This window comes from Coenobita brevimanus, chromosome 95, assembly GCF_032717465.1.
Source record: "Coenobita brevimanus isolate Jiangsu-jjx chromosome 95, ASM3271746v2, whole genome shotgun sequence".
Classification (NCBI taxonomy): domain Eukaryota; kingdom Metazoa; phylum Arthropoda; class Malacostraca; order Decapoda; family Coenobitidae; genus Coenobita; species Coenobita brevimanus.
In genome coordinates this window covers 33,070,805-33,094,975 of record NC_137048.1, presented here as the reverse complement: position 1 = coordinate 33,094,975, position 24,171 = coordinate 33,070,805, and the positions used below count along the sequence as shown (strand labels likewise).

At 43.3% G+C, this 24,171-nt stretch overlaps 2 protein-coding genes across 3 annotated transcripts; one reads left to right on the top strand and one right to left on the bottom strand.

The window, feature by feature from the left end:
* Positions 1–6,798: 6,798 nt before the first annotated feature.
* Positions 6,799–18,656, bottom strand: LOC145413140 (uncharacterized). Of its 2 annotated transcripts, none has more exons than XM_080282859.1 (4): positions 18,546–18,656; positions 8,865–8,983; positions 8,116–8,204; positions 6,799–7,722 (listed from the first exon to the last, which is right to left on the bottom strand). In XM_080282859.1, the coding sequence occupies exons 1-4, from the start codon at positions 18,577–18,579 to the stop codon at positions 6,876–6,878; spliced, it is 1,089 nt and encodes a 362-aa protein (XP_080138985.1). In that variant the 5' UTR covers positions 18,580–18,656; the 3' UTR covers positions 6,799–6,875. The 2 variants fall into 2 exon arrangements, with proteins under 2 accessions (XP_080138985.1, XP_080138986.1); XM_080282860.1 differs by lacking the exon at positions 18,546–18,656 and adding an exon at positions 18,276–18,369.
* LOC145413141 (uncharacterized) lies at positions 17,952–19,788 on the top strand. Its single transcript, XM_080282861.1, has 3 exons — positions 17,952–17,993; positions 18,641–18,729; positions 18,902–19,788. The coding sequence occupies exons 1-3, from the start codon at positions 17,985–17,987 to the stop codon at positions 19,407–19,409; spliced, it is 606 nt and encodes a 201-aa protein (XP_080138987.1). The 5' UTR covers positions 17,952–17,984; the 3' UTR covers positions 19,410–19,788.
* Positions 19,789–24,171: the final 4,383 nt, after the last annotated feature.

The window sequence follows — 24,171 nt, the reverse complement described above, 5'->3', positions numbered from 1 at the left end:
TGTGGCTATTATAGATGTCCTTTGTCTTATTGTGGCTCTTTGGACCCCACCTCATTGCAGCCTTGGGTCAGAATGAAGGTCTGGATGATGATGATGATGATTTACTGTTGCTACCAACAGACAGTTTTATTCGGTACGGATTCATGAAAGCTGTATCTAACCCCTCCAGGTGGAAAAAATCTGTCCTAAGATGAATAGAAGCGCCAGTAGTTAGGAATCATTAACACACACACACACACACACACACACATTCATCTTACATCATCATCATCTAATCCTGTGTTGCCCCATGAGGAGCGTAGGAGCCCTGGGCTAGGAAAGTTGGTCCTGACATTAAAGATGAGAGTGGCCAGCCTCACTCATCCCTGAGTGGCATTACATGAGCAATAAACTCCAACCACCCCTTGGACAAAACCGACACAGGCTCAATCTGGTTGGAGCGCCTTAATTACCCATTTAACCACCAGGCCCCATGGTTTGGTTATATGGTTACCACCAACACAGTCAATGGTTTCCTGGTGTACAGGAAACCATTTGGTTTGTCACTTAGTGTAGAGTCGCCAGTAGACAGAAGGAAGAAGAAAGAGAGAAGGAAAGAAGGGCATAAGTGGAAGGAAGGAGAGAAGGAAGAAACAGGGAAAGAGCAGCCACCCGAGAGCAGCTCTACATCGAGTGAGTGGATGGGGAGCGCCCCAACCTACCACTACATTACATATGGTTATAATCATATCCACACTCTCGTTTTACACACACATATACTCACACACACACACACACACACACACACACACACACACACACACGTACTGACTGTCTCACCTTCATCTAACACACACACACACACACACACACACGTACTGACTGTCTCACCTTCATCTAACACACACACACACACACACACACACACACACACACACACACACACACACACACACACACACACACACACACACACACACACACACACACACACACACACACACACACACACGTACTGACTGTCTCACCTTCATCTAACACACACACACACACACACACACACACACACACACACACACACACACACACACACACACACACACACACACACACACACACCTACAATTAGGTAAGAACACACACACATATGCTCACTCTCGCTCACTCTCTCTCTCTCTCTCTCTCTCTCTCTCTCTCTCTCTCTCTCTCTCTCTCATCTTACGGTAATACTCACTCCCACACTTTTGTCTTACACACGCTCTTACTTACACCCACACACACTTTTCACAGTTATAATCACCCTCACTAACATTACCCCTCACACTCTCCTCTCATGCTACCATACACACACTTTTATCTTACATCCACACTTAACGCGCACTACCGGTCACACTTGTTCGTACACACACACTCGCACTATCTCCTCACACACATGCTTCACCCACGCTATGACTAATACCTTACCCTTGCATCCCACGTCCACACTTACACTTCTCTACATTACACACACACACACACACAGATTTAGAGAGAGAGAGAGAGAGAGAGAGAGAGAGAAGCACGTAGTGGGGCAATGGCGCGTAGATCAGACTCACTTTATCAGATAAGAAACGGCATTGCATGATTACGACGAGCACTGAGAATGACATCACTCGCTTTATCACCATCATCATGACATTGCCTAAATATCGAAAGCGGTCATTCATAGACGAACTTGAGATCCATTTGCTGTTGTAACTATGATTTCGTATTGCTGGGACACGTCTTATTAGATGCTGAGCGTCTCTAGGAGCGGCCCTGTCCTTATGTTATTTGCTGAGGTTTTTTTGGATTGGAGGTATTTTGACTCCCGTAGACTAGTGAAGGAAATATTACGACCCTGTTGGTTCCCCGTCTGTCTAGTATTTTTGTAGTCGTTTGATTTGTTCTTGTTATAATATCTGGTAGGTTTAATTTAGATCAGGGGAAGCGTTTCCAGCTGGAGGGATTATTTTGTAATGAACCCCTTCACTATTTCAAATTCTTCGTAAGTCGAATAAAATTGTTTGCAGGCAGAAAAATCAGTGAGGAAATACGTCATCATAGCCAAGGGGTTAATTGTTACCATTAACCCCTTCACTATTTTAAATTCTTCGTAAGTCGAATAAAATTGTTTGCAGGCATGAAAAATCATTGAGGAAATACGTCATCATAGCCAAGGGGTTAATTGTTACCATTAACCCCTCTTATGATCCTGACAACTCCTGCATTTTACGTCAGCCAACTTCAGATGGTCATATTCAGTTGTGCGAGTCATATTACCATGAGAGAGTTAATCAGTGGGTTCAAGAGTGTTTAAGTGATATGGCCTTGAAGCAAGACTAAGCACCAGTCGTCAAGGCCTCTACTACCTACATGCAAAATTTCAGTGGCAGGTCAACTCGGGATATGTGTTTTGACAAAATAGGTGTTACTTTTGTTTGTTTGTTTGTTTTTACCTTACCTCATATGGAAACGTTGACCAGATACCGTATCATACGCCGGGATGGACTGGTGGGGAAGAGATGCAAAGAAGCTTCCTATGCTGAGGAGAATACGGTGGGATATGTGAAAGCTGACAGTGATCGTGATTACAAAGGATGTGACATTTTGTACTGAATGCGTGACATATAGAGCGCCAAAAGTGAATGAACGAAATAAACAAATACATAAATAAATATATAAGTAAAGTAGGTAAGTAAAATAAAACTGGGGCAGATGGAGAAGGAAATTGAGATGAACATTGGATATAACTGGCGTCACAAAGTGTTTCTGTTGGATAAACCAAAAAACCGGTTAAGACATGGGCATATTGAAGGCACACGAGAAAGAAGACAGGGAATATAACTAGCGTAACAAAGGTATGGGTGACAGGCGGACAGATATTACACAGATAAAGTTAAATTATAACAGCGGCAGACGTTGAAAGCAAGTGACTGACTACATTGAGGAACGTCCATGGAGTGAAGGAGAACGGGGGATATACGTCAAGTTACAGAGGGCATCTGGTGGGTGACATTAGGACAAATATGGTGGGAAAAAAAAAAAAAAAGCGGTGGAAGATGTAGAAGGCAAGCGAATGGCAATAAGAAGGGAAAGGGTTATAGGAACCGCGAAGTTAAGGGAAACTCAGCTTAACAAAGGGCTAGGTGAAGGTGAGACAAATGTAGCGCCCCCTTCCCCTCAAAAATAATAAATGAATAAGTAACTAAAAGTTGAAAGCAAGCGAGTGGCTTAGGGGAAGAAAAGGGTAATGGGATCAATGAAGCCAAGAAAAATAAGATAAGAGGGCTTCGTGAAGGTGGAGCACATTTGACGCCATTTAAATAAACAGATAAAACAAAAGTCAGTCAGCAGCAGATACTGAAGGCAAGCGAGTGGCAGAGGGGAGGGAAGGGCGTATAGGACCCGCGGAATCAAGGAGAGCATGATACCCTATACCATCGCAACAAGACGAGTCCACTGTCCGAGTCTGTTCTAAATACTGGCCTGGCCATTTGCACTGGATCCTACATGGTCTAGAAATAAGAGGGCTGCTTATGGGTGCGCGAAAACTATACACTTTTTACTCAAACAGCATAAAATTGCCATCCCTCCATCTTCACTGCTTATTTGTAAGTAGATTAACACTAGAATATGATGCTAGTCACAAAGAAATGTTAAGGAAAGGATGTGTGGGGTTGCAGTGTTGTCTTTTTCTGTCACTGAGGTACGTGAAATAAGCTGCAAAAGGGCGAAACTGTGGGCCAATTGAAGAGTAAAAACAGTATAGTCTTTCGCTATACACGATGTCACCCAAAGATTTACAGGACGCACCCACACAGTCCGATAACTTATTTTTTTTTAAAATTCAATTCCGGCCCAAGTATAAGTGATTTTACTGATATTCTACACAGGAACAGAACTTACGGACTTGGCGATATTTCTGTTACTTTTAGCCCCTTATACGAGGACGTTAAACTTTATTCTTCTGTGTGCTGTCTCCGGACAATTGTATTCTGCTCAAAAAGGACAAATCTGGCAGTTGTATTAACACTCCACCCCTCCTCTATTTTTTTTTTTTTTTTTTTTTTTTTTTTTTTTTGCCACCACCAGATGAGTTTATATTTAGCTTAACAAAGTTTGCTAGTAGTGAAAGGTTAACTATAGTGCTGTGTTTAGGCCATCCAGTCCTGAGTTGAGTAAAATCATAAGGAATAAAAAGAATAAAATGAAAAAATGTGTTATCGGACCGTAAAGGTAAAAAATGCTTCACTACAGTGGCGATTGTCTATTGTATTTGTTTATTTATTTATTTATTTTTAGTGCAAGACAACTTTCATGCATTTCAGGGAAAGCCTCTCTTATTGAAGAGATTTAAGCGCAATCTTTAGACGATATTATTCTCATTAAGAGATACTTTTGGCACGGAACATCTCAGGAAAGCGCCTCCCATGAAAGGATGAATATGTTATCTTCATTCGAATTTATTTACATTTGGGATGACGTCGCACTAGTATCTTTTGTTTTCTTTTTCTCCATTTTTTTTTTTGTTACTTTGCTTTTCTTTTTTCTTTTTTTTCTTTTTTTTTTCTTCATTAGGAGGGATTTCTTTCTGCCTGGAGTTGTTAGATAAAACCCTTCATTAAAGCCTTCATCCCGGGAGCATCACTTTCATTCTTTCAGCCATGGGACGATTAAGCTTAGCGCTCCACTGTATTTACGGGTCAAGCGGTCGTATTAGTACTAACTTCGTGAGTCCGATGACCTTATTTCATTAATGTGTTCATGGTATCTGTAGACGATTTTATTCACTTTAGAATAGACTTTTCGAACTGGAGGTTTTATACATGACCTTCAATAACCCGTTTAGTACGAGGGACCTTTACAAAGTTTAATAGAATACTGTATGTGAATCCTTCGAAACCATGATATTTATTCTTCTTTCCATCAGACGAGTTTATTCAGCTTAGGAGAGACTTTTCACACTGAAGGAGTTAGATACTGTCTTTATTAACCCCATCGATTTGAGAGGTCTCTCTTGGCTGAATAAAAACGTCCGTATTTTTTTTTTTTTTTTTTTTTTACGTGTCCGACTCTGGGCAAAGGCTCCAGGGCATATTTCTCGGGGACAGTAACCTATCCCAAGGCCCAGTAGTCCTCCTACACCTCCACATGTCACCACTTCGGCGCTAACACTCACCATCCATATTGAATACATGCTAGGGTTGTCTCATTAAGGACTGGTGTATTGGTATTAGCGGTGGTATTTTTACATGTCGGCGGGTCATTTGGTAGATCAGGAAAGTCTGCTTTTAGGAAATTCAGATCCTTAAATTGTTCCCTGCCCCAGCCGGGATTCGATCCTGGGTCCATTAGAACTGCAGGCCGCCTCCCCCAAAGACACAAAAAGACATCTTAGGGTTGAAGGAAATGAACCCATGATAGAGTAAGGCGTATTTGTCGTGTACCACTCTGCTGAATGCTTAAACATGGCATGCTAGCTAAGCAAATGTAACGCCCAGGGTTGTTCCAGATATAACCCTCTGAAGCCCCAGGTTGCATGCACCTTTACCCTGAAATTTTTAATTCCTTCAGTTCGGTAACGTATTCCATATTTTATTTTTGCTACTTTCAGTCGATTTTATTCGACATAGGGAGAATAATAAGGCTGTGAAAGAGTTAACGCAGACTTTCTAATCCCGTCGCTACATATGTTTTCTCCATAGTGGAAAAGGTCGTCTAAGAGAGAGGGAATAAATGATAGTATCCAGGACTTGTATTAGGTTTGTGGTTTATTCATGCTGCTGCTAGACTTTTTTTCAGCTTAGGGATGAGTTAGTGGTACCGTAGGTGGGGGTCCCCACCAACCACTCACGTAATGCAGTGCTGCCTTCGGATGACTGTACACTGAGTGACAAGCCAAATTAATATTTTCCTGTAAACCAAGAAACCATTTACTATCTTGGCTGGTAACCATGTGACCAAATGACGCCTGGTAGTTTACTAGTTTAGTGGGAGGTGCTTCTGCCGGATTGAGCCTGTAAAGGTTTACATGCAAGAGATGATTGAAGTTTATTGTTCACATAAAGCCACTCAGGGGGAAATGAGGCTTAAATGCTAGGAGTACGTAGCTTGGCCCCAGTTCCTGCGCTCCTACTGGGACAAATGAATTGAACAACAGATGGATGGATGAGTAGGGGAGACATTTAGACATGGAAGTGTTTTATATAGACTATAGAGCATTCATTGATCTCTTCGCTACTAGGAAGCACTCGTAAACTGAGTAAAATTGTCTGGAGATAGCAAGACTGGAGTGAAAATACGTCATCATATTGAAGGTGTTATTTGACTGTTTTCCTGAGGCAGATAGGTAGAATAACAGTTACTCTTGACCCGAGGACGTCTTATTTATTATATAGTTACGCCTTAATTACTAGTACCCTGCGCTCACTCTCTGTATTGAAGTTGTACGGTGATGCTGAAGGTAAACCAAGTATAGAATGTTCTCAGGTTTATGTATAGAAACTTTACTAAAGGGTATATGAGAGTAAACCAGAATTTGAATGTTCTCATACTAATTATCGAAACTTCACAAAAGGGTGAATGTTAATAAATCAAAAGTAGAATGCTGTCATATTTACTAATCGAAATTTCACATAAATTTGCATGAAAATAAACAGAAGCTAGAATGTTCTCATATTTATATACCAAAAGTTTGCAGAAGGTAATATGAACTTAACCCTTGTATAGAATGTCATTATTTATCTTAGTGTTGCAGAAGGGTATATGAAGGTAAACCAAAAATAAGATGCTGTCATATTTATTTAGCGGAACTTTACAAAGAGGTATATGTACACTGTATACACGGACTATGAGACAAAGAATATTTTGATGATTCAGTTCTCGTCGCTGTCTTGAGAGATGCTTGTGCCCTCCATGGAGGAATCTGCGGCAACCATGGACTTGCGCACCGAAGCCAGTGGCCCTTTAGGAGTAGCAGGGGCAGAGTGGGGACGGGCAGCTGGAGCAGGTTGGGCAGCAGGAGCAGACCGGGGAGCAGGGGCAGGGGCAACTGGAGCAGCGGCAGGGGCAGGAAGGGGAGTAGGGGCAGACAGGGGACGGGCAGCAGAAACAGGCAGGGCAGCAGGAGAAACTAGAGCCATGACTTCTTTGGAGTCGTCATCTGCATACTGGACTGACCGCATCAGCTGCATGGAGGGAGCTGTACGGGTGGCTGGTGCAGGAGCAGCATTTGGAGCAGGGGCGGCAGCTGGAACAGGGGCAGCAGCTGGGATCCGACGAGGGGCAGGGGCAGGGGCAGCAGCTGGGGCTTGACGAGGGGCAGGGGCAGCGGCAGGGGCAGCTGCAAGTTGCAAGAGAGTGGGCTGGATGGCAACAGTCGCCACTGGTACAAGCTGCACAGCCTCAGTTAGTGGCACTGATACCATCTGGACTGCTTGTCCAGTTGCCGGCATAGGAGCAGGTGCAGCGGCAGCAGCAGGAACAGGTGCAGGGGCGGTGGCAGGGGCAGGGGCAGCCTTAAATGTGGCAGCAGCCTTGGGTGCTGGGGCGGGTGCGGCTTTGGGCATAGCTTTGTGTGTGGGTGCCGTTTTTGGTGCTGGTGCAGCTTTCACTGTAGGAGCAGCACTCTTCGTCAAGACAGCGGCGTCGTTCAGGACAGACAAGTTCAAGAGGTCGGCCTCGAACTCAGCGTCCACCTCCTCTCCACGTTGGTCCTCATACCTGCAGATTCCATATATGAAAAGGTGAGGTCAACTAAGACATTAGCTGGCATAAGTTTCCATGAAATGAATATAATTATTTGGTGTGGCCCAAAATCTAATTCTTTTAGTGTACCTCGTCTGTGGCTTTCAAATGAAGCACTGTAATGTTTCTATTATCCTAACCTCTTAAATGCTGTGACGTATTTCTTTACTTATTCTTCCTGTCACCAGTCAGGTGAGAATAGCCCTCTCAAGCTGAAAAGGTTAAATAGAAACTTTGTTAAACCATTCACTACCAGGAGGCACTTCCTGATTGAAAAGAATCGTCTGGAAATATCAAGAATAAACTAAACTGGACGTCACATGGATTAAAATGATTAAAGCTTCAAACATTGTATTAGCATGGACTCACGTATATTGGATGGTAACGTCTCTAGCCTTGTTGCCTCCAATAAGAGCGGTGCGGCAGCTCGCCAGTCCCACCAGCGCCAGCAGCACGAGCTGTACACAACCAGGGTTCATTAGCGACAGAAAATAGAACCAGGATTTCTGAGATGGTTGAAGGAAATAAGAAAGGGAGGAAAAAGAAAAACAGTTTGATGCATAAGGAACCGGGAACAGAAATTTCAAACAAGATGGATGAGAGAAATGAGAAAGATAATAAAAAACATGTTGATTTACAATATTAAAGAAAATGAGGCAGAAGGAAGTGAAGAAAGAACAAGTGATCTGAAGCAATATCAAGAGCCTCTTGTTGAGATGAAGGTAGAAGAAGCGAGAGTATAGCAAATGCATAAAGAAATGAACACACTCGCCTTCACTTACATTTTTCATGAATGCATTGCAAGTGGATTGGGAGGTTCTGTAGCACCTCTTCCTAAGAAATTTTCTTTGATTATTACACCTTAACATTGTCTTATTTGCTGTATAAATAGTTTTAATATAGATATAGTTTGCTTCGGTAACCAACGACACAAGTGGATATTTAGGGGTAGTGTGCAGATTTCGAGGTGAAGGGAGGCGTGTTACGAAATTTCCAAATCCACTTAGAATGTAACCCTTAGATATGTCGGGGAGAGTCAGGTGTGTGTTGTTCTATTATAGTGATGAAAGTGGGCAAAGCATATGTTTAAGATGTTGATATGATGATGGGCCACTTACCCACTTCATGTTGCAGAGAACTTGGGGAGGACCACCGGAGGAACTAACTCGAAGGAGGAGGACCTGAGGCAACTGACACAGCTTGCTCTGCGTTCTCTTATATACCAGCAGAAGGTGAGCTGAAACCAGAGGGACAGGTTGCATCAAGGGCGGGGCTAGGTGGAGAGAGAACTGAATCTGGATTTACAGACAGACTTGTGATCAAATTTCCTGTCGTACGGTAACTATTGTTGTTGTGCCTCGGACTCATCTGAACGCTAACCCGGTAGATTGTGGGCTGAAATTACCTTTATCCTGCAGTCCACCATCCTCTTTTTAGGGGCTGTGGAGGAAACTGATGGACGTTTGTATAATTGTGCATTGGAGTCACCCACTTATATCGTTCCCACCGCGTGAATGTGTCCCCCTCTATTATGTGTCCTAACTGTAATTTGTTCTTATAGAAAGAACAAATTACAGGTAGATTCTGCACTATTCTTTTTCTTACTGCAAAAACATGACATAGTTTCCAGAGTGGGGAATGGGCTAGGTCTAGGCTCACACGCAAACTTAGGATGAAATTTCCTGTCGTAACTGTGTTCTATTTTTGCAGAAAATACACGAAAAGAATAGTGCAGAGTTTTCCTATGTTTCCTGGTCCTCTTATAAAACACAAATCTTAGCTATGGGAGGAAAATCATTATAGGTTGTATTAGTTTTCTGCAGGAAGAAAAAGTGAAGGAAACTGCAGAATTTTTCCCATATATGTAGCCCTGTCCTTAAAAACAAATCCTGAGTTACGATATCGAATCGATGGTAAATAATTATGTTTGTGAATCCCTCCTCTTGTAGTTCAGTTGTACCTGATACCTCCTGATTCCCATACCTTTTCCTTGCCTGACGAAGACATACTTTTATAGAAACAAAGATTATGAGCTCATTTTCCTTCCTACAAAGACAAAGCAGTTGCGACATCACGTGTGTTTGTGAGTAGGGGTCCTGACAGCTTACTTGTACCTGACACTCCACGGCTCCTATACCTTTTCCTTGCGTGGCACTTAGGCATAGTTTTACTCAGAAAATACGAGTCTTGGAGAGAATGTGCACTGTCCTTGACCATCCCGCAGCTACAAGACAGTTACGACATCGCAAGATTGTGAATCCCTCCCATTGTGGCTTCGCTTTACCCAGTGCCCCCGAATTTATTCCTATTCCTTGCGTAACAAAGATAAATTTTTAAAGAAGCAAAGACTGTGCTCTCTCCTTCTTACAAAAAACAAGGAATAGTTACGACATCGCAAATACGTGAATCCAAATCCTTGTGGCTTCATTTTACCTGGTACCTCCTTCTCCCTCTCCCCCCTCCCCTCCATACCTCTGTCTTCCTGTTATATGATCACTACTGGGGAAGACCCGATTTTTCTGGTTAAAGGAGTTGGCAAACGAGTCGTGTTAGTAAGTTTTTGGGTGCACGTATACCACTTTCCCTTTCAGCTTCTGGTGTGGGCTTTTCATCTTGGTGAAGGGTACTTTCCTCTTATGTTCAGGACAGCTCCAGTATTGTATCTTATCCAACGCCAGACGATTTAATTGGTTGAGATTACCGATACTGTCACTTTTAACTTTCTCATGGTCAAGACATTTTCAGTAAGCTATTCTTTAGCTAATACCAGACAATGTTATTCGTCTGAGAATGCCAATAGTCATTTTTATATCCTTTCATGGTTGGGGCAACTCCATTATTCTATTCCAGCTAACGCAAGACGATTTAATTCGGCTGAGAATGTCGTTACTGTCACTTTTAATCAGTTCATGGTCAGGACAGGTCCAGTGTTATTCTATAGCCAGCACCAGACTTTTATTTAGCTGGGGGTGAGTTTAGGAGTCTGAGATTGTTAATTCTGCCACTGTTTACCCTTTCATAGATAGGACAACTTTAGTTTTCGATTTCGTCTAGCGCTAGACGATTTTGTGTAGCTAGCAGTGATTACAGGACCCTGAAATTTAACATGATTACAAGTTGACAAGATCGGAAAAATCAATTTCATATTTTGACTGATATTTCATATTTTCTACACCTGCAAACTTTCCCTATCGTGTTGTGACAATATGCTTACTTCTTCTTGTTGCTCAGCCTAGGTCCGTCTGATCGAGCAGACCTGTCGACTGCTGGTAAGCAACTGCCCCTCTGGGGTTGTTCCATAGGTTCCCTACACCATTGATGTTGTGTCTGCGTCTTAGTATGGCATGCGCTGTTCAATGCTCCATTTTGTGTTGTTGTGTGAGCCCATTCTACAAGCTTAGCACGTATCATCTGTGAATCTACCCAACCCATATCTAAGCTGGTAGCTGAGCAGGGCTGGGTGATGTCCTGCTCTCAGTCCATGTAGATGGGCTCGATTACTTCGATTTAAGGACACCCCTGATGGGTGTACGTCAGGAGGGGGTCTTGTAGTATGGTGTTGTGATCAAGTTGTATTGCCCTGCGCTTGAAGTATGTCGGCGTTTCTTTAATGCCGGTGTTGGAATGTCAGGAGGTGGGATATTGTTGTAGAGGGTTTGATAATGTTTTTATGGTGATTGCTTTATGTGCTCAGGTGTTATGTGTCTGTCATGCAATGACAGGGTATTGTATGTTGGCACATGCTGCTACATACGAGTAGAACTGTATGCCCCTCAGGAGAAAGTAGTCTTTGACAGAAAGGACTTTTGTTGTAGAGTGCAAGTGAGAACTGTGGGAATGGTACTGGCGTAGCCTGTGGTGATGCGTAGAGCAATGTTCTGTATGATCATCAAGGTGTTGTAATGGGTAGTTGATAGGATGGGAATCCATGCCGGGAGGCATATGGTATCACTGATCTAATATATTGTAATTTTGTGGAGTTGGGAAAGTATTTCCTTTTGTCACCCAGATTCAGGCCCTGTAGTTGCTTTGTGTGCACGGAGTATGTGGGTGTACCACCTCTTCATGTCTTGTACATCGTCCTTGAAGGCGAATCTGGTGTCATATGTCACTCCAAGTACATGGTCCTTGATGGTGAGTATAGTGTCCTATGATATTCGAAGTACATGGTCCTTGAAGGTAAGTCCAGTGTCAAATGCCACTCCAAGTACATGGTCCTTGAAGGTGAGTCCGGTGTCATAATGTCGCTCCAAGGATCTTGGTGGAGGGTGTGTTTGGCTCACGTACATTGTTAAGTGTGATATGGGGGGAACACCTGAGTTCATGTTTACTGTTGGTGATGAGTGTGGTGGTCAGTTTGGCTGGGGCAGGCGTCAGCCTGTTGTCCTCGACTCAGCTGTGCAGTGTGTTGAAGTAGTCCTGTTGCAGTGTACAGGCTGTGTCTGCAGTGTGGTGTGTGGTTGTTATGGAGATGTCGTCTGCATATGAGGCAATGTATGTGGGTGGTTGGGGTGTGGGAGTATCATGCATGCATAGGTTGAAGAGTGTTGGTGAGAGAAGAGAGCCCTGTGGAATTCCGTTAGGGAAATTTTGTGTTCGTAATGAGTTGCTGTGGAATGTAACATGTACATTTCTACCAGACATATAGTTGGCAAGCCAGCGTTTGGTGTTGTTTTCCATGTTTCTCTTGCATATCTTGGCGATTAGCTTTCCTCGGGGGATAGCATCGAAGGTTTTACTAATATCTGTTTTGTGAGAGGTGTACTTTCTGCCGTCTCCAGCGTGGGGACAGCCGCTCCTTGCGCCTTTATATATATATATATATATATATATATATATATATATATATATCATCTCATCTCATCAGTCGTTTGAGTGTCCACTGAAGGACCGGCCTATCCCAACCGAAGCGGGGATGGTACAGTCAATGTATCTCTACGAAGTGGCTTAGGCTGTCTGATAGAGATTTATGTAGGGTGAGAAGTGCTTGTAAGTGTATTGTAGTGTTGGAGTGGCTTTGGATGTGTGTGTAGTCTGTGAACCAATTGTAATCGGCCCACGCAAGCCGACTGGGTGCAAGCATACTTTATAGTACGCGACACTGGTTCAACCACAACACCCCTGATGTTCGCCAGTGCAGTACGTGGCCAGAAGAACGCTCCCAAAGTTTATTACCTTCGGTGTACGAAAACGCACACTTTACCACTGTACCACAGAGGCTCCATATATATATATATATATATATATATATATATATATATATATATATATATATATACGAGGTATATATCGTAGAAATGTCGCTTTTCTTAATACGAAATTCGATAAGAACTGTATATTGAGCTTTGTGAGCTTGAAACCACAATAACAGTTTTCACGTATTCATTACTTCCACAGTCATCATCACAACCATAACTACCATCACCACCGCAACAGCGGTAATCACAGTCACAGTCGGTCTTCATCACCATCATAACCACCAGAACCATAGCTACTGTCATCATCATCTCAATCAATTACCATGATGATGATGATGATGATAAGTACAAGAACGACGATGATAATGATGATGGTGATTACAAGAATGATAATGATAATGTGTTGATGATGACAGCAGTTAAAAGTACTGCCCCCAACCATTATTTAATACCTCAGCTGCGGGTACCCACACTGAAAGATATAGCCCCTCAGCCATAGTATTAAATTCCCAGAGGCGACTTCACCTCATTATGTTAAAACCACAATTGCCACCTGAGCCACCAGTCTCTCTCTCTCTCTCTCTCTCTCTCTCACACACACACACACACACACACACACACACACACACACACACACACACACACACACACACACACACACACACACACACACACACACACACACACACACACACACACACACACACACACACACCTGCAGTCACGCTCCATAATTCCTCAGTATGCTTGGAATTCCGAACGAAGAAAATGAGATTCCAGCCCATGTGATTACGTCCATTAACTTTGCAAGGTCTCTCTCTCTCTCTCTCTCTCTCTCTGTAAACGAACTATCGACCGCAATAGTATCACCCTTACTTCCAGGTTGCCCACTTTTTTTTTTCTTTGCACAGTCCCGGAGTTCATCCAGGGTAAATAAGATAAACACACACACACACACACACACACACACACACACACACACACACACACACACACACACACACACACACACACACACACACACACAGCTCCCCTATCAGCACTTGTTTGAACTCTGTCACATTTCCCCGTTGTCAATTTTCCGTTGTTTCACTACTCTATAGTTTTATCCTTCCATCTCGTCCTAGATCTCCCTCTCTTTATTCTCCCGTCTTCGGTTCTTTATGGTGTGTTTGTTTGCTTTATTTTCTTCCCTCTTATGCTTTTCTAGTGTTATTATTTCCATCCCGTCCTCGGTCTATCTCTCTTTATTCTCCTGTCTGCTTCTCAGCAGAATATTTCTCAAACTTTATTTATTTATTATGTACTCGTATGGATTAACCTCATCTAAACGACCTCTCCTATCTTCTTCTTGCTAACGCCAGACGGTCTCCCACTGTAAATTTGTTAGCATAGTTCATTTATTTAAACTAGGCAGAAATTTTTTGCCCTTTGTACAACTTATCCCACGTAGCTCCTTGATAGAAAAAGACAGTGCAGTGACTCAACATCATTGTCTTGGCACTCCTTCGAGACTAGCATTATGTTCTTGTGTTAATGTATTTGTGCAACTCAGCGTTTAGGAAGAAAAGATGTCAGTTTCACGCCTTAATGAAAGTGAACAGAGTATACTCGTATGTCCATTAACTCATTCTACACGATGCCGGCCTACCTCTAGTTGATCTGCCTCCGTTTTGGATGGAGGGTGGGGACCGCTCTGTGCAAATCAGGTTCACTCTCAAACACTTCTCCCACCCCTAAAACTGGCTGTATCCATGCACGGTATATTACATCCACGTGCAAGGCAAGTCTTGAACCCAATAAGGATGTGCACCCGCGTAAGCTCTATATTCATCAGGGTCCACTTTTAAGTTAACGCATGAGGTTGGGGACGCCCACTAATGATATTGCCCTTTTAAGCGTATCCTCCCCGTTATATCCTAAACTCCACAAACAAGTGAGCCCGGGGGCGGTCGCTAATGATACGGCTCATTTGACTCTGAATGTATCCTTTCCGTTACCTCATAAAGTTTACGAACACGTGGGTCTAGAGGCGTCCACTAATGATATTGCCCATTTGACTCAGAATGTACCCTTCACGGCACATCATAAACTCTACAACACGTGAGTTGAGGTGCGTTCAATAATAATTTTACCCACATAACTCCGACTCTATCCATATGTTTATATAATACTCATTTTACTCATTTGACTCGTGTGGCATAAAAAACTCGTCAGGCATCAAAGTACCCTAACCTCCACTCGATATAGCAAGCTGATTTAGTTGAGCTTTTACTACAGGTGATTCATAAGAGCCTGAGTAGCCTGAATGGGTTTTATTCTCTTTGGTTTAGGATCTTTCGTAACATCCGCTTCTCAGTTATTTATTTTTCCCATTGAACCTCATTTAGCATCAGGCGCCGAAGAATCCTACCCTGATGTAGCCAACGTTTCCATATCTATACGTAGCGGGTAAGGGAAACATTTGGACACCATTTTAAAAAAACATATGTAGAGCTGACCTATTATTCTGAAATATTGCATATAGATAGAAGAGGCCAGGACAATCATGTCACTGTTGAAGGAAAGGGGTCAGGGTCTTCAAGGGAAGTACTTTGCAGTCGGAGCCGGATCCCACATTTCGACCTTCATGGCGGACGATTTTACATCGTATCTTGTTTAATGTTATTGATGTAAACTGTGCTGATTTAAAAGACAAAAAGAGTAAGAAAAAGACTGTGAACTTCTTCACTACGTTGACCTTCTCTTTGTTTTATTCTTGGTATCCCCGAACGATTTTCTTCAGCTTAGACTGTTCCAACTGGAGGGGTTAGATATAGCTTGCGTTAACTCCTTCATTGCTAGAGGTGCTTCCCAAGCTGATTAAAATCGCTAGTAACATCAAGAATAAATTTAAAAATCGACGTCACGGCATTGAAGAGTTATTGGCAAAGAGTATATGAGTTGAAAGAAAGTGCTTTGCGAGAATTTGAAAAAAAAAAAAAAAAAAAAAAAAGGCGTCAGGATTTAAGGATTTAAAGACAAAATAATCTTTTAATCTTGCAGAAACTGTGCTATGCAAGAATAATATATGAAGAAAAAAATGATGTCGTGGTATTGAAGGGTATTTGGGGGAGAGAGTATATCATTGTTGTAATTGTAATAAGTAACTATAAAATCATAAAAAGTTACATTGTCGACGGGTATAAAGGGGGAAAGAGTCAGTGTGCATTGAAAAAAAAAAAATGTTATTAAAAAAGACATTGCAGAATTGACGAGTATAAAGGGGGAGAGAGTCAGTCAGCGTTGCAGAGAGTAGGTACCGTATACGAGTTAAAACAAAAAAAAACAAAAAACCAAAAAAAAGCGACGTGACGGTATTGAAGGGTTTAAAGGGGAAAGAGTGTGTGAGTGTTGTAAAAAGTTGGTACCACATGCACATTTAATGTTGTCCTTGCCTCTGTTGTACCTTTGCCAAGTTTCCAAGTTTAGTTTCGTAGATTGCCAAGAACTAAACGGGCTGACCACATGCAGATTACTTGTTGTTGCTTTTATTGTTATTACTGTTAGTAGTATTTATTATTATTATTATTATTATTATTATTATTATTATTATATTATCACTATTACTGCTATTACTACTGCTGTTACTACTACTACAATTACTGCAGCAACCACTACTCCTATTTTATGATCAGCAGAAAGAAGAAGAGGATTTAGAATAGTCCCTGCACTACAATGACGTATTAGTTCAATATATGCTTGCTTCGTCCAGATGATGTTTTCACCTCAAGAAATACCTCTCGTGCCAGAGGATTTATCACGGGTGTTGATAACTCCTCCATTTCGAAAAATTTCCCCAAAGCTGAATAAAATCGTCTGAAAATGGCATAAATAAATTGAAAAAGGTCATCGTATTGAAAGAGTATAATTACCAACTGATAGGAATTTTGATTAACTGTCCGTCTTTCGTGCTGTGTAAAATTCTTATAGACAGATCGAAGATTGTTAAGGACAGGAGGAGCTATAATGTACACACACACACACACACACACACACACACACACACACACACACATCGAAAGACAATAAAATCAAACTTGTTTTCCTAGAAGATTGTTATGGACAGGAAGGGCAGTAATGTACACACACACACACACACACACACACACACACACACACACACACACACACACACACACACACACACAGGACATTTTGTACTGATCTGCGGTGAGAGGAAGGCATACACTGATACCTATCGACAACACGAGGGTCATTAACACTCTAAGGCTCCAGTACTTTCATAGCTGCATAAAATCGTCTGGCGTTAGCTGGAATGGAATACTGTACTTTAGCTTTCTGATCTTAAAACTCGGGCTCCTATGATTCACTCAGCTGAATAAAATCATATGGCGTTAACTATAATAGAACACTAGAGAGTCCGACCATGAGGAGGTTAGTGGCAACAGTATTAAAAGTCAGCTACTTTGACTCATCTTTATTGAATAAAATCGTGTGGCGTTAAATGCAATAGAGTACAACAGTTGACTGACTTCTAGAGGGTGAAGACAGTCACTTTTCGCCAAATCCCAGTTCTCCTTTAGAAAACAAACCCGCAGTAGTCGGTTTTATATCCAAGTCCTCAGTTGTGGTGGCTGGTGAAGAGGGGAGTAGACGGTAAACAAATTCAGAGGCGATATTGTATGCTTGATTGATTTTCTTCATTCATCTGTCCAGTCAAAATCGCCAGCAGTGTCATAACTTCCGCTACCTTCACCACCTCTCTTGATTTACTACGTCTCACCAGCCGTAGAGTTGAATTTCATTGATATGCCCGTATAGCAGGAAGATATAGGTATCGGAGGATGTTGGTGTGAAATAGGTGTCCCTTTCACTCCTGCTCCACCCCACGCCACTCCTGTTTCAACCAGCCCTATACTCGCCCCAGCTCACTTTGTGCTAGTATATAAGAGGTCGCAGGCTGGGCTGTGTCAGTTGCCTCAGGTCCTCCTCCTCCAAGTTAGCTCCTCCGGCGGTCTTCCTCAGTTTCTCTTCAACATGAAGTGGGTAAGTTGTCCACCATCATATCAACATTTTACACAGCTGCAATCACCTGCATCACCTACTCCTTCGCCACTACAAGGTATTGGAACTACCACCGCAACACACACCTGCCTCACTCACTCTTTCACCACTACATGTTACTGGAGCCATCACTGCAACACATACCTATCTCACCCACCTCATCATTACAAGTTAATGGTGCCACCACAGCAACACACCTGCCTCACCCATTCCTTCACCACTACAAGTTATTGGGGCTACCACAAGAACACACGGCTGCCTTACCCACTCCTTCATCACTACAAGCTATTGTTACCACCACAGCGCGCACATCTGCCTCACCCACTCCTGCACCACTGCAAGTTTTTGGAACCACCACCGCAACACACACCTGCCTCACCCGCTGCACCACTACAAGTTATGGGAGCCATCACAGCAATACACACCTGCTTCACCAACTTCACCACCACAAATTACTGGAGACACCACAGCAGCACACACCTGTCTCACTCCTTTACCACCACATGTTACTGGGGCTGCTATAGCAACACACACCTGGCTTTCCTCGACACTGATGAAATATATTCATGATGAAATAACTAAAGCTGCCTTGCTCTAGACGTGCGTGTTAACGTGCTGGTTATGTACAGCTGGTGCTGTTGGCGCTGGTGGGACTGGCGAGCTGCCGCACCGCCTTGATTGGAGGCAACAACGCCAGAGACGTCACCATCTATTACACGTGAGGATTTGGGCATAATTTTTATACACTGATATGATTGTTCATATGAAAATGCCCACTTAATGTTGAGTGGTCAGGGTACGCTGGTGAACGAAATATTTGTATAATATGAGTCCAGTAATACTTCTGTCATTCACATTTTTCTTCTTTTGGCAACGTCGTGGATGTGCAGGTATCAGGATCCGCATGGGGAAGATGTTGACGTGGAGTATGAGGCTGACCACTTGAACTTATCTCTTCTCAAAATTCCCTCCGTTGAACTTACCAGGAGTGCAGCACCCACACTCACAGCTGCACCTACACCCAAACCTGCAGTGAAGGCCGCCGCTCCCACTCCTGCACCCAAAACTACACTTGCTTCCAAACCATCACCCACACCTACACCTGTACAAAAAGCTGCTGTTGCACCCGTGATTCAGCTCGTGTCAGTTCCACTGACTCCGTTTGTGCAACTTGTGCCAGTGACAGCCTTCGCTGTCCAGCCCTCGTTGGTGCAGCTGGCAGCAGCTCCTGTTCCTCCTCCAGCCCCTCAGCCCAAAGCAGCTGCCCTTAAGGCTGCTGCCCCAGCTGCTGCTCCTGCACCACGTCCTCTGGCTGCCGTCCGTACATCTATGACCGCTATGGTCCCACCGTCATCTGAGTCTTCCAACAAGAGCTTGGAAGATAGTGATGAGGAGTGATTCTCATATTTTTCACAAAAACATTTGTAAAAACTGTCACTTTCACAGAGCTGTAAACAAACTTTTTGTCATCCCTTTCATAAATAAACCCAATGTAATAATGAATGCATCATAATTATTACCTTTGGCTGAATATATCGCATTCATTGTTGGTAAGAAACTTGAGTATAGAATGTTCGGTGAATCGTGGACATGAGACTGGACATGTCTTATAAAATCCCAGTTCCGGTGTGTAGTATTTCAAAGGTAATGTGATATAACAAAACATTTTTTTTTTTTTTTTTTTTTTTTTTTTGAGTGTTTGTTATCTGAAACATGTGCGATTGCTACTCCTGATATTCTTTACCATATGTATTAATATTTAATGTTTTTTCTATACCGAGACATGTGGTAGATCAAGCGTCTGTGTTTATTTAGAACCGAAGAAGAATGCTGTAATAATGCACCTATAGATTCGATGCACTAAAGCTAACCATAAAAATGCTTACTTGTCTTTGTATTATATTTCCTACAAATTATCATCTGGAACATTATAGTGATAGCTTAATGAATGCCGTTGAAGTGTGACAAATGAGAACAGGATCCTGTTTAACCCGCACCATTCCGACCACTTTTCCACCACTGACTCCCCCCAATCCCGACCATTTTTGGAAAAACTTTTTGGTTCAAACCTCCGCTTTTGGTGAGAAACATCGAAAATTCATGGAGAAATTGCTCACCTGAAGTTTAAAATACTCGATACAGGTAGGAGTACCTCCTTACCTTACTGGGTTTTCTAACAGGCTGGCACCAAAGAAAACGAGTTCTATGGGAGGATAACTATTTCACACCACTCATAAACGGTATTTATTTACTTGGTACGAGTTTATATGTAGTACGAGAGTACTGTATATTGGTTTTAAGCAGTAATATGGACATTATAAGCATTGTTTCACTCACTAACTCATCACCATACCTGACCTTTTTTTGCCACATTACCTGATCATCATTTCTGACTGTTTCTTCCTCTAATGCTATGTAAAGTTTGTCCTCCACATTGTCATTGATTGGGGAATCACTCTGGCCCTGAATTTCGTACCGTGGCATGACATGGCTTTACTGGCCAGGTCACTGATAACAGGTGAATTGCTGAGACAGTGGCATGCAGGGGGGGGGGAGGTCATGCTGGGTAAGGCATTGTCCCTGCCTGGCATCTTGTAGAGGAAGGTGTCACATGTATACGTACCAAAAATCACTCGCGAAAATTGAAAATTGTGCAAATTAGGGACCTTGCAATTGATTCACGTTTATGTACGTCGACAAGATTGGCAGTGACAAAACGTGTGGACGTTAAAGAACGTCAACGGGATGCCACGGGTTAATAATTAATATGTAACTCCTTCACTGTAATGACATATTTGTCTTAGTTTTGCTCTCTGCATGCACTTGATTCAGCATAAAAAAAAAGAGATGTTCAACAGGAGGGTTTTATACTCATAATATAGCCTTCACTAACCCCTTCATTACAAGGGGGCTCTTCTTAACTGAATACAGTCTTCAAGGAGCATGAAAAATGAAATAAAAATGTCATTGTAGGGCCAAAAGAGCTAAGCCTGACCTAACAACCTAACCAGACCTGAACATATGTAACTAGACTTTTTACACACCACAACTCCTGGTGGTCTAATGCATAAAGGTGTTCTGACTGGCTGTGGCCCATAAAGATTTTAAGTTTAAGGGATGGATGGGGTTTACTGCACACATTCCACTTAGTGACATGTAACTGGTCATTCCTTAAATATCTGAACTAAATATCCTATTCCTGAGTTCCACCACTCTTAAGGGGGAACCAAAGAATTGGATGATGGAGGTGGTCTTTCATATTAAGCGTTGATTCCTAAAGGTAACAGTAAGCAAAGAGGAAAAACAATTAATTGTGAATGGATAATTATTTTGTTGAAATGCTGTATAGTCATATCCATGATTCCTTGTTAGAAATACTCTTTTTTTTTTTTTTTTTTTTTTTAATGGAAGAAGAAATCAAAGGCCAGGAGCCTGCATGATTGATCCTTCCAAGGAAAAACAAAAACAAGATAACAGAGCCAGATTCAAGATCTGTTCATTTCGAGATGTCTGGGCACATTGCCTTGGAAAGACTGGAGATCATAGGCAGAGGGAGATAGTTCCAGAGATGACCTGTTGCATACATGAAATACTGGGAGTAACGGTTAACCGTTGCCTTAGAGAGATTGAGAGAAAAGGGATGAGAGTTTGTTACTAGACAGGTGTTGTCCGTCTGCTGTAGTGGTGGAGTGATGCAAGCAGACAGGTCAGGGAAGCAGTGTTCATTGAAGTAGCGATAGAAAAGACATATAGATGCAACAGTGTGGCAAAGACAGTGGTTGAAGGGAGCCAGTAAGAGGAGGTTTAAAGAAGATGCAGGATTGAGTTGGATATTGTTAAAATATTACTTATATGTCATATTTGCACATTTTCATACGGTATGCTTTTTAAGGGGAATAAATGGAACAATTTCTTGCATATTACAATTTATTTGATATTTTTTACACATGCCTGTAGCTACGTATAATGTATATCAATGATGAAGGGAGAAATGCAGTGTCTGATCTGAAGTGATAGTGAATCAGTTCAGGTCACAATCGCAGTCTTGAAGGTCCATGTATGTAGTGGACACAAAAGGATCCACAGCAGCCATCGTTTTGCGGACTGCAGTGATGGGGCGGGCAGCAGCATGAGCAGAGAGGGGAAGAGCTGCAGGAACAGGGTGGGGAAAAACAGCAGAAGCAGTGAGAGGAAGGGCAGCTGGGGCAAAATGGGTAGCGGGGGCAGGACGGGCAGGAAGGGGAAAGGCAGAAGGAGCTGCAGGGGCAGCAGGACCAGCAGGAGCAGGGCGGACTGAAAGGGGAAGGGCAGCAGGAGCTTTGGGGACAGCAGGAGCAGAAGGGGCAGCAGGAGCAGTAGGTGAAGCAGGAGCAGTAGGGGAAACAGGAACAGCAGGAGCAGAGAGAGGGAGGGCAGTAGGGGCAGCATGAGCAGGGCGGGCAGAAGGAGCAGGGCGAGCAACAGGGGCAGCAGAGAGGGGAAGGACAGCAGCAGGAGCAGGAACACTAAGTTCTGCAGAGGCTTTGCGAGATACTAAATAAATCTGAGGGAGAGGAGAGGAGACAGCGGGGTCAGGGCGGGCAGCAGGGGCAGGAATGGCAGTACGGACAGCAGGAGCAGAAATGGAAAGAGCAGTAGGAGCAGGGCGGGTAGTAGGGGCAGAGTGGACAGCTGTGGCAACAAGAGCAGGATGAGCAGCAGGAGCGGGAAGGGCAGTAGAGAGGGGAAGGACTGCAGTTGGAGCAGGATCAGTGAGCTCAGAGGAGGTGTCGTGAGATGCTAAATAAATCTTTGGGAGAGAAGCAGGAACAGCAAGAGAAGCAGTAGGGGCAGGGCGGGCAGCAGGGGTAGTGCGGGCAGCAGGAGCAGAGAGGGGAAGGGCAGCAGCAGGAGCAGGAGCACTGAGTTCTGCAGAGGTCTCGTGAGAGACTAAATAAATCTGAGCGAGAGGGGCAGGGGCACTAGGGGCAGAGCTGGCAGCTGGGGCAGGATGGGCAGCACGGGCGGTAGCAGCAGAGATGGGAAGAGCAGAAGGAGCAGGACGGGCAGCTTTGGCGGCAGCAGTAGAGAGGGAAAGAGCAGCAGCAGGTGCTGGAGCACTCAGTTCTGCGGAGGTCTTGCGAGAGACTAGATGGACCTGTGGGAGAGGGGCTGGTGCCGTCTTCATGAGGGAAGGCTGAACAGCCAGAGTTGTAATGGGCATAAGTTGAACTGCAGGAGTCAGAGACATCGGCTGTATCACAGCCATTGGAGTAGAGTGAAGGACTGAAGTTGCTGCTTCAGCACCTTTGAGTTTTAAAGACATTGTTGGCTGTGGTGTGGGTTTAGCTTCAGCCATGGATGTGCGTTTGGGTGCAGCCTTGTATTTAACCTCTACATCTTCATGATCTTTATCCTTCTTATCAGACACTTCCGTCTGGTCGGCTTTGTATCTTAACTCCAGCACACCGTCGTGGTCCTTCAGGTCTTTCAGGTCCAATTTATCGGCTCTGTATTTCACCTCCACAACTCCATCGATGTCCTTCAGATCAGATAGGTCCATGAGGTCGGCTTTGTGTGTCGTCTCCACATCTGCATCTTTCTCCTTGTCATTCATGTCTAAGTCGATTTTGTATTTCATCTCCACATCCTCTACATCTTTGTCCTTCAGGTCAGACAGGTCCATGTGGTCGGCCTTATATTTCACCTCCACGTCTTCTCCATCTTTGTCCTCGTACCTGTCCGGCAAAAATGGCGTTGTTATGGAGTCAAAGGAATGAAATGTGGTTGTATTTTAATGGGTGTTGATTAACCAGATGAGTTTATAACATACCGGTACTGGTTTGTGTTACTTCATTCACTCTGAAACCTACTGGCTTTGGTGTAAATCATCATGAAGAATTAGCAGCACATACTGTGCGTAGTATATTAGGAGAGCTTGGGAGCAGGGCTTAGAGGGCCTTACATGTAGTAGATGGTGACATCTTTGGCTTTCTTGCCTCCAATGAAAGCGGTGCGGCAGCTCGCCAGTCCAACCAGCGCCAGCAGCACCAACTGTGCACAACGGGGGTTCATTAGTGACAGAAATTAGAACCAAGATTTCAAAGAGAAAGGATAAGAGGACAGAAAGAGAAAAAGAAGGAAAATAATGTACTATATATAAAAACTAGTATCAGGCTTT